The 14,746-nt window shown below is 42.6% G+C and overlaps 1 protein-coding gene across 2 annotated transcripts in view; it reads left to right on the top strand.

Annotated features, from left to right (window-relative positions):
• BLTP2 (bridge-like lipid transfer protein family member 2) overlaps window positions 1-14,746 on the top strand; it is a 727,711-nt gene that overhangs the window by 459,603 nt on the left and 253,362 nt on the right. For both annotated transcript variants that reach the window (XM_069226186.1, XM_069226185.1), the window contains exon 29: window positions 12,503-12,624. In XM_069226186.1, the coding sequence (XP_069082287.1) occupies window positions 12,503-12,624 (122 nt within the window). The remainder of the gene's footprint in view (window positions 1-12,502; window positions 12,625-14,746) is intronic.

Raw genomic sequence — 14,746 nt, 5'->3', positions numbered from 1 at the left:
TTTTAGCACTGCAAACCCTTTGTTGATGCCATTTTCAGGGAAAAAAAACACAAGCCTTCTTCTGCAGCCACTTTTTCCCATTTTTTTAAAAACAAAACAAAATTTTCACTGTATTTTGGCTAATTTCTTGGCCTCATTCAGGGGAACCCACAAAGTCTGGGTACCTCTAGAATCCCAATGATGTTGGAAAACAAGGACGCAAATTTGGCTTGGCTAGCTTATGTGGGCAAAAAGTTATGAGGGCCTAAGCGCGAACTGCCCCAAATAGCCAAAAAAAAAGGCCTGGCACAGGAGGGGGAAAAGGCCTGGCAGCGAAGGGGTTAACAGTATCTAGTGAGGAACTTTTCAACCATTGCTGGCATAATTTACTTACACTATATGTTGTCACTATACCCAAGTGTTCTGAGGACGCATAGCAAGGGACTGGCCTATTTATTCTAAAATCCACGGTGGAATTTACAAAATCTGTAAGGCAACCATTGGTGTCTACAGGCCACAATAACTACCCACCTGGACGTGAAAGTGACGTTAAATGTGCCATTCTGGACCCTGTCATCGAGCTGATTTTCAGATGCATTTATTTACGTTTGCCATTTGTAAAAGTTTGTAGGGGTAGCGATACTGGGCGCATTCAGTTCCTTAAACTTTGCTAAGCCTAAACAACTTGTTTATTGTACAGTTTCATTCAAAAATAAAATTTGAAAAGGTATCATGCATGCTCTAAATAAAGCATCCTTTCCCCTTATTTGCCAATTTTTAATTCCCCGCACACTTTTCAAATCTATCAACTTCAACCAGTAATCATAGACTTGAATAGCCAACCGGGAAACAAAGGAATCAGAATAAATTAATTTTGTATTGGTCAATAAAACATGTTGACTTTCCATCACTGACAATTTAAAATAATATGACTAAGCATTTTTAACATTGTACCAGAGAAATATGCAAACTTTTCAGTATATGTTTTGGAACTCCCCACTAGTGAAGTCAGACAGTGTTCTGACTGTGTATAATTAAAAATAGTCTTTGGGGTACTTGCTCTGTGAATAAAATTATGTCCATAATAATTATAACCAATCATGTCTCCATAATTTTCTTTGGATTGATACCCATCTTCATTTTCAAATACTATATAATGCTGTAAGTCTGACATCATAGAATCAACTGTTTTCACATCCCAATCATCAGAAACCACTCTGGGTGTAATTTACATCGTTTGGAAAGTTTGAATACATATGGAATTTGAATGACCTCCGTCGGGCCATATATATCCAATAATACTTTATCCCAAACAGTCCCATCAGGAATTGAAATAGCGGAAATGTTCACTAGGGACAAGTCTCCATGGACTGTGTGAGAAGAAAAAATTGATTTTAAGACCTCATCCACCAGTTCAACTGTAGATCGTTCAGGAAGGTAATGACCATGTATCAGTAAGAAGAAAGCAGTGACAAAGCCAATCCAAAGGAGGAAAGCAAATACGTTAATAAAAGCCATAGATAGTTCCATAGAAGAATGACCCAAGTTATCAGCTTACGTGCTCTTGACATTTCTGTTGCAGTAGAGGCAGATGAGTCAGTTAATGTGTCGTTGATATTGGCAAAATATACAGAAGCAGTTTGTGCAAAAACTCAATCCTTGTTTAAACGAGGAGAACCTGCAGAAGTCTCCCTCATTTGGTTCATAGTAGACTATGCCATCCGTTTGCGTAGAGTTTGAATAAAATCGATCAATATTGTTATTGTGATTTGCAGTAGAAGTTAGTAGAACCAATGGAAGCTCATTGTCCACCCTCCCCAAGCTCGGAAAGGTGTCAGCGTTGCTGCTGAAAACCTGTAGAGAAACATCCTGGTTTGTAATAAGAGGCATTCGGGTACTACCCAAGAGTCCCCTAGGTCTGTTGTCCAGGATCGGCCATATGGTGTAGCTTGACATTGTCAATGGAGACGAAGCGATTATCTTTAGAACCAGGCAGCGGTGGTAGGGTGACAGTTCTGGTACTGTGTATTCCCAGGACTGGAACCGGTGCACAATAGGAAGGACCAAATTTGTTTTTCACAGCAATCTTTTCAAGCACTAGATCCCCTACTTATGGAATCCAGCCGGTAGATGTTATTGGTACATCCCTTATTCCCAAGGAAGGCAGCACTGGTCGATGCGTTGTCACAGAACTGTTGTAAGTCCTGCAAGACAGTGACACGTTCATTTATGTCAAAAGGTGTATCTGCTGCCTCCGCGCCAGGACCGTCAAGGTCAGAAACATACATTTGTGTTGTGAACAGGCATTCGTATGAAGTACGCCCACTAGGGACCTTCAGGGCAGATTAAGTGCTCTCTGGACTATTGATGGTTGAACTGAACCATCAGTATACAAAATTGTCTGATATTGTTCAATGGGCAATGTGTTTGCTGGAACTGGATATTCAAGTTCATATTGGAAAAAACTCTTGGGTTTGTAATTTTGAATAAAAAATATAGTCAACATCAGTGGCCTTCAGAGACGTTGCCCATTGGATCCAATGCGGATGTAATGCTTTAGCGTTAGGAACGCTAGCTTTGGTAACGGCTGGAAGGGGGGATATAACAATGATGCGTTTCTCCTGGGCCAGTGGTCCCTCTCTGATGACAGCCATCTGTATAGCAGTGAGAATTTTCTCAGTGGGAGCTAAGCGTTGTTCAGCTGCTGAGTACCAATGCGATTTGTATGCAATAGGGACTGTCTCACCCTCATTGAAAGTTACATAGGTGAAACCAATGGCACCAGCAATTACTCTGATAACCAAATGTGTTTTATTGTCCCTCATGTGTAAGTGTTGTGCTGCCAGCATATCTGTTTGCAAAGCTCTGAGAATTCGTGTGTGTGCCACTGTACAGAATTTGCTGGTAAAGTAAGGACGTATTAAGTCATATAATGGTTTAATGCGTTATTCATAATCTGGAATGTATGTTCTACCAAAATTTTAAAACCCCAATTAGGACAGGTTTTTTTTTTTATTGTTTGGTGGTTGTAATTGTGCACATTTTTCTAAAAATTGGGGAGCAAGGCTCTTGCCTTTATCCAACAGTTTGTATCCCAAAAACAGGACACTAAGGAAGGCTCTTTTTTTTTTTTATTGAATTTGTAGGCGAATTCGGCAAATCACACAACAATGCAGGCTACCTGTTTTATATGTTGCATGACATCGTCGTCCGTAAGGTAGATATCATCCACGTATGACGACACCTCTGGGTTACTGTTGTGTAAAATAGATGTAACCCTAACTGAGAAACAGTCCTGGACTGTTTTTGTACCATTGTGGCAGTCGGTAGAATTTGTTCCAAAAGCCTAAAGTGCTGAAACTTGCTAAGTCCCTACTTTGAGGTGCTATATTTTGGCAAAAGAACCCGTTGGAAATATCCAGGCTCATTTTGTATTTTTTGCACACTATATTGTGAAAGAGTTCATTTACGCCCTGGTTTTCTTATTGTTAGAGGATTTCCCTCATGGGTGCTTTAGCTTAATGTTTTATTAGGTTTGAGGTTGGAGCTCAATTGGTACTACATGATAGGGAGAATCTTTATCCCACCCTACGTGGTTGCAGTATAACGCAGGTGCCTGATCAATGGCGTGAATTTCTACAAGCTTTCTGGGAACAAGGGGACAAGAAAGATTTTTCAATAATTTCTTCTCCATAGGGGAGATCACGGACGAATTCTGGTGGCCAATCTTTTTCGGCCAATAATATATCATAAATAGTGACGACGCGGTCCCAAAAGATAGTCGAATGTGCGTTCACTGTCTCCCTCTAACTGTATAGTTAGTTTATACACTCTGTCGGGCATGAAGACATGCATGTCTGCAGACTCAACTTGTAAGAAGTCATCATTTGCTTTCACCTCCAGATGCTCTTGAAGATCCCGGCGAACTACTGTGACCTCTGCTGCACTGTCTAGCATTGCCATTGCCCACTTCCTGTTCTTCAGTAAAGTCCTATTTCTGAGTGGCATGTCATATTGCAACTGCTGCCACCTTTTTCTTTTTGAACCGGGGTTTTTGTTTGGGAAGTTTCTCTTCTTTCTTAACAGAAACTTCAGACTAGCATTGTGAGTCCTTTCTCGGTTTCACGTGCTCTGTTCGCTGATCTAACCACCCACCTCTCTCACTACGTTTTTCCAGTGAGTCCTGAAAGGAACGAGATTGGTGTGTAGCAGTATATTGATATCTGTTATTTTTAAGATTATATCTAGTTTGAGTGGTCTCCGAATGCAGAGATTCTCTCCCTTTCTTTTTTAGGTGTTTGTTGTTTTTTATCCCAGCGCTTTTTGGAACCTTCAGGTGCTTGTTAAGTAGAATCTTTATTTGATCTACCTTGTAATTGTGGTTTAATTGGTCTGGCCCCTAGACTATCTCGACCAATACTAGAGTAGGTCTCAGTGATAATTTTTGGCAGCTTACGTTCTTGATCCTGTACAGGAATGTCCCGGCACCGCATGTGCACTGCAACTGCTTCCCCTTTAAGGTTGCTTAAACTGATTGCCCATTAATTGCATCCCCAAATCCAGGACCAGGGCAGCCCCGTATTCATCTTGAATTTGTTTTAACACCCCCCTGGAAGATTGGCAAGTGTTGGTGTACTGTTTGCCGTAGTATAGAGCGTGGCAAATGCCGTGCCCCATGTGTTGCAGTTTTCAACTGTGCAAACCACCCCAAATGGCAAACACATAGTGAGAATTCTAGGTTTGTCCTGAGGACCCGTATGAGGGAAAGACTGCTTCCGGCGAATTTGTTTTTGAGATAACCAAAACAGAATTTCTTCCTGCTTGACGGATGCTTTACCCATGATCGAATGTACAGTTGTCGGGTCAATGCCTGGTGTAAATTCCCGTGCTGGGTTAGTATTTAGTGTTTGCTTTGCAAACTGTACTAACAGTCTGTATATTCAAGTGAGCTCTGTATATAAGTGGCGAACCTTAACTACTGCTAAGGTTGTTGCATCAGGGTGCGGTATATGTGTGGCCAGTAAAGGCCAAGTCGGGCCATCATTGACCAGATGACCTAACCTAACATGTAATATTGTATGTGGTAGGGTGCCAGCAACCCAATTATTATGGTCTTGATAAGATAAAGGTATTTCTAAATATGCATAAGCGCTGTATTGTGCAGGTATGTTTGCAGGTGTATAGTGATGAAATGTGTTTGTGTTCCCATCTACTGCTGGAAAAGTGACCCTAGAATAAAATGTTTCTCTTCTGTAGGCTAGATGAGCCTCAACAACAAATGTTACTTGTCCCCAGTTGGGCCATTTTCCAATAAGTGTGCAGTAAGGAGCGGTTGCGTATTTACTGCAATTACTACCAGTTCGCCATGTTAATGGTAAAAGTTTGTGTGTTCAGAGATAAGGACACCAACTGGGGATTGATCCTTTTAAGGTTCAAGCTTGAACAACCTGTAACGTTAGATAGGTACTACCTACTTAACTGAGGAGGAAATCCTCAATACCACGGATGTCTCTGTATATAGTATGGAGGTGTCGTTAGCCTTTAGTGAGCTAGAGATACTTAGGAGGATCTGAAGATTAGTGCTTGACCAAACATTGGTGGGGCCATGTCACATAGGTTCTCATTATCCTAATGAGACTATTGGATTTGGGTGGCAGAATCACCTGAATTGTGGGGTACTGAGTACAGTTCCACACCATGTGACACCTGTCGGCCTAATCTGGGTTTTCCAGCTTACTAGCAGCGCCTCATCTCCACCCAAGAGCAGGGATGATTGTGGCAAGAAAGACTTCTCAAGGGAATTGTGGTCGATCAGATCTCGTCCCGTTCTCTGTTACATTAGTCTCATGCAGGCAAAGACAGAGGAAGAATATAGTTCAATAAAGGTTTATTGAAATAACTGCATCCTAGATAAAATGGCATGTATTGCAATAACTAGGATGATAACACAATAGAAGCAAAATTGTGACAAGGAGACTGAAACACAAAAACAGTCCCACCATACTGTCAGTACGAGTAATATATATATCTGTTCGATGGCATGTGTAGCTGCAGATACACATGCTTTGCACATCCCGCCATCTAGTGTTGGGCTCGGAGTGTTACAAGTTGTTTTTCTTCAAAGAAGTATTTTCGAGTCACGAGATCGAGGGACTCCTCCCCTTTCGGCTCCATTGCGCATGGGCGTCGACTCCATCTTAGATTGTTTTCTTTCCGCCATCGGGTTCGGACGTGTTCCTTTTCGCTCCGCGTTTCGGTTCGGAAAGTTAGTGAAAATCTCGGAAAATTTGCAGTTATTGTTTGCGTTCGGTATCGGGTTAGTTACAACAGATCGACACTGAATTTGGAAGAGCTCCGGTGGCCTTTCGGGGTTTTCGATTCCCCGGCAGGGCCTGGTCGGCCCGACCACGTGCGCCTTCAAGGCTAATGGAACGGACCCCATTCTGCTTCTGCCCCGAATGTCACAACAAGTATCCTTATACAGATCAGCATCTGGTCTGTAATTTGTGTTTGTCTCCAGAACACAAGGAGGATACTTGTGAGGCCTGTCGAGCGTTTCGGTCCAGAAAGACCTTAAGGGACCGAAGAGCAAGAAGACTACAGATGGCATCGGTGCCGACAGGACAAAAACAGATGGAAGAAGAAGAGGAAGCCTTCTCCATCGAGGATTCGGACTCGGAAGAGGTCGATCCTGAACAGACGCCGAAAACCGTGAGTAAGACGTCGATACACAAAACTCACGCAAAGACCACAAAAGCCCAGGGGACACCACCGCCGCCAGGCCATGGCTTAACCCGAAAAATAGGTGACCGAGCATCGGCACTGAAAAAGGGCATGCATGTGTCGAAGTCATCCGACTCCGGTCGAGATACCAGCACAGAGCAGACTCGACCCGGAGACACCGGGTCAGAGCAATTTCGGCACCGAGAGCAGCACCGAAGCAAGTCGGCACCGAGAGATAACTACGCCGAAGAGCAAAAAAGTGGCGTCGGAGCCGAAAAACACAGCTGAAAAGGTTTTGCTACCGAAACATCCGGCCTCGGAACCGAAAACAAGTTCCTACACAGAGGAACAAGGCCTGTCCTCACAAATGCAAACACATAGATTTGGACAGGAACTAGAGACAATGGAGCCAGATTACACCGAAAGAAGGCTCCACATCCAAAAAGAAACGGGGAAGATCAGTACTCTCCCTCCGATTCGGATGAAATGGAAAAATTGCCTTCCAAGAGAAAGACAAGCAGCCACAGGCAAAGGTGGCTAAACAAGTAACCCCGCCACCATCTCCACAACGCTCTCCACAGCCATCACCGGTAGCCACTCCACCAATGATGCAATCCCCAACTCATACAGGGATGAGTCAGGATGATCCAGACGCGTGGGATCTTTATGATGCGCCAGTGTCAGATAACAGTCCCCACTGTTATCCAGCCAGACCGTCACCACCTGAGGACCCTACCGCCTACACACAGGTGGTGTCAAGGGCAGCGGCGTTTCATAATGTTAGCCTGCATACAGAGCCAATTGAAGACGACTTTCTATTTAACACACTGTCGTCCACACATAGCCAGTACCAGAGCCTGCCCATGCTACCTGGAATGCTAAAACACTCCAAACAAGTGTTTGAAGAGCCTGTCAAAGGAAGGGCAATAACTCCAAGAGTGGAGAAAAAATATAAACCGCCATCAACAGAGCCTGTGTACATCACACAACAGTTAACACCAGACTCTGTGGTAGTAGGTGCAGCACGCAAGAGGGCGAACTCACACACCTCAGGAGATGCACCACCTCCAGACAAGGAGTCGTAAGTTCGATGCGGCTGGGAAAAGAGTGGCGGCACAAGCAGCCAACCAATGGCGCATTGCCAATTCACAAGCCTTGTTGGCGAGATATGACAGGGCTCATTGGGACGAACTGCAACATTTTATAGAACATTTGCCCAAGGAGTTCCAAAAAAGAGCGCAACAGGTGGTAGAGGAAGGACAGAGTATCTCGAACAATCAGATATGGTCAGCAATGGATGCAGCAGACACAGCTGCTAGGACTGTCAATACAACAGTAACAATACGGAGACATGCATGGCTGCGTACATCTGGATTCAAGCCGGAAATACAACAAGCCGTGCTGAATATGCCATTTAACGGACAGCAGTTGTTTGGGCCGGAGGTGGACACTGCTATCGAAAAACTTAAAAAAGACACTGATACGGCCAAAGCCATGGGCGCACTCTACTCCCCACAGAGCAGAGGCACATTTCAAAGATCACAATTTCGAGGGGGGTTTCGAGGACAAAGCACTGAACCCACAACCTCACAAACAAGGCCCACTTATCAGAGCCAATACCAGCGGGGAACTTTTCGGGGACAATATAGAGGGGGACAATTCCCAAAGAGTAGAGGGAAGTTCCAAAGTCCCAAAACTCCACAAAACAAACAGTGACTTACATGTCACAAATCCCCAACACACAACACCAGTGGGGGGGAGACTAACCAAGTTCTACAAAAACTGGGAGGAAATAACAACAGACACGTGGGTCCTAGCCATTATCCAGCATGGTTATTGCATAGAATTTCTAGAATTCCCTCCAAATGTCCCACCGAAAACACACAACATGTCAAAACAACACATAGATCTTCTACAACTAGAAGTTCAAGCGTTGTTGCAAAAAGATGCAATAGAGTTAGTACCAATTCATCAGAGAGGAAGAGGAGTCTACTCACTGTACTTTCTCATACCCCAAAAAGACAAAACTCTAAGACCTATATTAGATCTCAGAACATTAAATATCTACATCAAATCAGATCACTTTCACATGGTGACACTGCAGGACGTAATCCCACTGCTCAAACAACAAGACTACATGACAACACTAGACCTAAAGGATGCGTACTTCCATATACCGATACATCCTTCACATAGAAAGTACTTAAGGTTTGTATTCCAAGGGGTACATTACCAATTCAAAGTGTTGCCATTCGGGATAACAACTGCGCCAAGAGTTTTTACAAAATGCCTGGCAGTAGTGGCTGCTCATATCAGAAGACAGCAAATACATGTGTTCCCGTACCTAGACGATTGGTTAATAAAAACCAACGTGCAGGAACGGTGCTCACAACACACAAAGTATGTCATAGAAACCCTTCACACACTAGGTTTCTCACTCAACTACAACAAGTCACACCTTCAGCCGTGTCAAGTACAACAATACTTAGGAGCAACAATCAACACAACAAAAGGGATTGCCACTCCAAGTCCACAAAGGGTACAAGCATTTCACAATGTAATACAGGCCATGCACCCAAAACAAAAGGTACAGGTCAAGATAGTGATGAAACTACTAGGCATGATGTCCTCATGCATAGCCATTGTCCCAAACGCAAGATTGCACATGCAGCCCTTACAACAGTGCCTAGCATCACAATGGTCACAGGCACAGGGTCAACTTCAAGATCTAGTGTTGATAGACCGCCAAACATACACCTCGCTTAAATGGTGGAACACTATAAATTTAAACAAAGGGCGGCCTTTCCAAGACCCAGTGCCTCAATACGTAATAACAACGGATGCCTCCATGATTGGGTGGGGAGCACACCTCAACCAACACAGCATCCAAGGACAATGGGACACTCAACAGAGACAGTTTCACATAAATCACTTAGAATTACTGGCAGTATTTCTAGCGTTGAAAGCTTTCCAACCTATAATAACACACAAACACATTCTTGTCAAAACAGACAACATGACAACGATGTATTATCTGAACAAACAGGGAGGAACACACTCAACACAGTTGTGTCTCCTGGCACAGAAAATTTGGCATTGGGCGATTCACAACCACATTCGCCTAATAGCGCAGTTCATTCCAGGAATTCAGAACCAGTTAGCAGACAATCTCTCTTGGGATCACCAACAGATCCACGAATGGGAGATTCAACCCCAAATACTAAACACTTACTTCCAAAGATGGGGAACACCACAAATAGATCTATTTGCAACAAAAGAAAACGCAAAATGCCAAAACTTCGCATCCAGGTACCCACAGGATCAGTCTCAGGGCAATGCATTATGGATGAGTTGGTCAGGGATATTTGCATACGCTTTTCCCCCTCTCCCACTCCTTCCATATCTAGTAAACAAATTGAGTCAAAACAAACTCAAACTCATATTAATAGCACCAACTTGGGCAAGACAACCCTGGTACACAACACTACTAGACCTTTCAGTAGTGCCTCATGTAAAACTGCCAAATAGACCAGATCTGTTAACTCAACACAAACAACAGATCAGACACCCAAATCCAGCATCACTGAATCTAGCAATTTGGCTCCTGAAATCTTAGAATTCGGACATCTAGACCTTTCACATGAATGTATGGAGGTCATAAAACAAGCTAGAAAACCTACAACAAGACATTGCTATGCAAATAAATGGAAACGATTTGTTTATTACTGCCATAGTAATCAAATTCAACCCTTACACGCATCTGCTAAAGACATCGTAAGCTACTTACTGCACTTACAAAAGTCAAAGCTAGCTTTTTCATCCATTAAAATACATTCACTCTGTAGGATCCCAGTCATAAAGGCTTTTATGGAGGGCCTAAAAATAATTCTCCCACCAAGAACACCACCAGTTCCTTCGTGGAACCTCAACATTGTCTTAACACGGCTCATGGGTCCACCGTTTGAACCCATGCACTCATGTGAGATACAATATTTAACATGGAAAGTAGCGTTTCTCATTGCCATCACATCTCTAAGAAGAGTAAGTGAAATACAGGCATTTACCATACAAGAACCCTTTATTCAGATACACAAGCATAAAGTAGTTTTACGAACTAATCCAAAGTTCTTACCAAAAGTCATATCACCGTTTCACTTAAATCAAACAGTAGAACTACCAGTGTTCTTTCCAGAACCAGATTCTGTAGCTGAAAGAGCACAACATACATTAGACATCAAAAGAGCTTTAATGTACTACATTGATAGAACAAAACAAATACGGAAAACAAAACAACTGTTCGTTGCTTTTCAAAAACCTCATACAGGGAATCCAATATCCAAACAAGGCATTGCCAGATGGATAGTTAAATGTATTCAAACCTGTTATCTCAAAACAAAAAGAGAACTGCCTATAACACCAAAGGCACATTCAACTAGGAAGAAAGGTGCTACTATGGCCTTTCTAGGAAACATTCCAATGACTGAAATATGTAAGGCAGCCACATGGTCTATGCCTCATACGTTTACCAAACATTACTGCGTGGATGTGTTAACAACACAACAAGCCACAGTAGGACAAGCAGTACTACAAACTTTATTTCAAACAACTTCAACTCCTACTGGCTGAGCCACCGCTTTTGTGGAGATAACTGCTTACTAGTCTATGCAAAACATGTGTATCTGCAGCTACACATGCCATCGAACGGAAAATGTCACTTACCCAGTGTACATCTGTTCGTGGCATGAGACGCTGCAGATTCACATGCGCCCATCCGCCTCCCCGGGAGCCTGTAGCTGTTTCGAAGTTGATCTTGAACATTTGTAAATTTGTAAATATATCACTTTAAACCACATTATGTACATACATATTTACTCCATTGCATGGGCACTATTACTATAATACACAACTCCTACCTCACCCTCTGCGGGGAAAACAATCTAAGATGGAGTCGACGCCCATGCGCAATGGAGCCGAAAGGGGAGGAGTCCCTCGATCTCGTGACTCGAAAAGACTTCTTCGAAGAAAAACAACTTGTAACACTCCGAGCCCAACACTAGATGGCGGGATGTGCAAAGCATGTGAATCTGCAGCGTCTCATGCCACGAACAGATGTACACTGGGTAAGTGACATTTTCCTTCCTACCTAGGCTGTGCAGTGTGATAAGCCTGATCCATCCTTCAGGTTTTCTCCCCTGGGAAGACATTGTTCCCCAATACCTGAACAGGGAAGCCTGTAGTCTAGAGAGACACCGTCCCTATGTAGGCCAGGGGTTTGGCAGTCTAAGCAAGCAGCTGTAGCGCAGGCAATCAGCATACAGTCTTTTTCACCTGGCTGGAATCTCCCTCTAACGTGTATGGGACCAAAGAGTGTTTTATAATAAAACAGATGACATTCTAAGAAAGAGTCCCATGTAGGAGTGTATCTGTGTTTCTGTGAATGTTGGAGATGCAGCTTACCACTTTTGCCAGAAACCCTATCTAACTGTAGCCTTGAAGTAAGCACAAAGTAAAATTAATGTTTTATTAAGAACATAATGCTTTCCTAGGCGAAAGAACAAATAGAGAAAATAAAACAACACTGCAAATGTGGCTAATTCTAGAAAACAAAAGCAATGCTGAATAAAATGTATCTGGACTCAAGTGAACAATGGCAGGCCTAGTTTGCTAAAATATGGCTAAAATAGCTATACAACAAACAGTGCTTTACCCAGTGAAGAATTATCCAATCCTGTATACCGTTATAGTAACTGTTTAATCACAAATTTAATAGAGCACAATGTTCTTTAACTTTTGATCCCAGGTGCTGCTGACACTTTCACACTTATTCACCATGACCTGGAGATTTCTACAAATCCCGCTCAGTACGCCATGATCCTGGATATTGTGAACAACCTACTGTTGCATGTGGAGCCCAAGCGCAAGGTAAATGGAAAGCACGGAAACTGCATATTTCATACTCCTTCGCTGCAGTGCTGTCTGCTAATTTGCATCAGGCAACTTTGCACTTGGTGCTGCGCAAGTACTATGGCATACAACACACTGGTACGTCATGTCCCCATTTTCTTCACATTAATGGAATTAGCAGCAAGTCTCAGGTTATGGCACCTGAGCCTAGCTTCTAAAACTGATAAAGGTTTGGTAGCTGGGCGCATGTGTTTTAAGAGTTTCACTTCCTTAAGCGTGCACTGGCATGCACATCATCATGGATATGCAGTTCCTATTGTCCAATACAATGGGCATATTGTTTCAGTTCAAGGATTGCCTACTGGCAAGATAAATATCCATATGTGTAAGATGGTCAGAATTGCGTATTTATGGTTCATTAATGCAACGCCTTTACTACTATGACAAATGCTCTAGGAAAACACCAATAATTACTGACAATGGGTCTAATATAACGCATGTACACTTGTTTGAGAAAATATAACAATTTGCGGCTGTTTATAATGATTGCAGAATGCTCCTTGATCAGAAGCTAGTACATACTGAAGAACGTTAGGAGACCTGGAGGGGTAAAAATTTGCAAAGTTAGTCCACCCTAGTTCAGTGGCTATTATCCCAGATGTCCTAAATGGGAAACCTCTAACCCATTAAAATAGTTGTTGTGAGGTTACTTAAGGACAGAGCTGGGTAACTTAATACTCTTTCATGTTCTACTCCAATGTTCCAAAAGAATCTCAATTGACCAAAGCAGGTAATTTATTCCAAGATTATCTTCAACAAAAACAATATCCAAAAGGCAGCCTGCTTTTGTCAATTGATACTCCTCTGGAACATTGATATAGAATATGAAAGGATATTTAGTTAACCAGCACTGTTCTTAAGTATATGCTGAAGAATGGAAACAAGCTTGGTGGCTGATTTCCAAATAAAATGTAACCAAATAATATTTCTATTTTCAAACAAGCATTGGCAAAGTCAACTGCTCTGGCCTTTAGGAGCCTACACATGCATTCTGATCGAGATTTCTGCACACAGATTCCTCACCTTTTAAATATTCCCCAGATATCAGACTGGATTTGGAAACTTTTTCAGCAGTACCTCTCAACAACAGTAGGTGGCACCATTCTGCTCTGCATTGACCCCATTCCGCTCCGGAAATGATATTTGGGGCCCATATAGCACCACTCCCACGTGCTGATGTCATTTTCTTTCTTTCAATGCAACCAGATGATGATACTAGTGACGGAGAGGATTTTATCATTGCAAATGAAGGGAAAATGAAGGTATTAAGTAACCTGCCCAAACCACTGTATTAGTCTGATCTATCCCATTTCCATTTCTTAATAGAAAGGGCTGCAAAGAAATTCAACCTGTGAGTGATATCAGTAGAACATCAAGTCTTTTATGATTTTAAGGAACTGCCGCAAAAGCCTCTAAAACCTGGAGAAAAAGTACAAAGTCGCAGATAAAGCTCCAGATTCTCTTACTAGCCATCCAAAGCTGGATTTAATGATAACTTCGACTGCAGAGAGAAGCAGTAGATGAGTAGACAATGTGGGTCAAAAAATGTTGGTTTAATGGCAGCGACATCTGTTAAGTCACCCAGTACGCTTGATGTTTTGGAACGTTACGACACCAGATGTGTCACAATATTGCACCATTGCCAGACAGCCCCCCCTGACAATAATAATACAAAAAAGAGCATGCTAAATCCGTGATTAAGGAGAGAAAACTTAGTTCAGCATCCATCATGAATGCAGGTTTTTGCCCGCTTGCAGGGAGAGCTGTCTTAAGAAAACAAGGCTAGTTAGGATCCACAGCCTTCTGTCCTGAAGTTCAATCAAAAGTCCTAGACATTTCTTTCAGTGGCCTCACCCTGTTAGGAAAAAGTGTGGATGAGGTTCTGCAAGGTTTCAAACTGGACGCAGATACAGCAAAATCACTAGGTCTTTTACAGTACTGTAGATCTGGGCCATTTAATTTTGTGGCCCACGAAGGTCCCAAAAGTACAGAGAATTCAAACAGTATTGAGGTTAAGGTTGAACATATTATCCTCAAAAGACAATCCGGATACAACCTGTTCTACACTTCCAACTGATAT

Source organism: Pleurodeles waltl, chromosome 3_1 (genome assembly GCF_031143425.1).
Source record: "Pleurodeles waltl isolate 20211129_DDA chromosome 3_1, aPleWal1.hap1.20221129, whole genome shotgun sequence".
Taxonomy (NCBI): Eukaryota; Metazoa; Chordata; class Amphibia; order Caudata; family Salamandridae; genus Pleurodeles; species Pleurodeles waltl.
The sequence above is the reverse complement of the archived record's forward strand: the minus strand, read 5'-3'. Positions and strand labels throughout refer to the sequence as shown.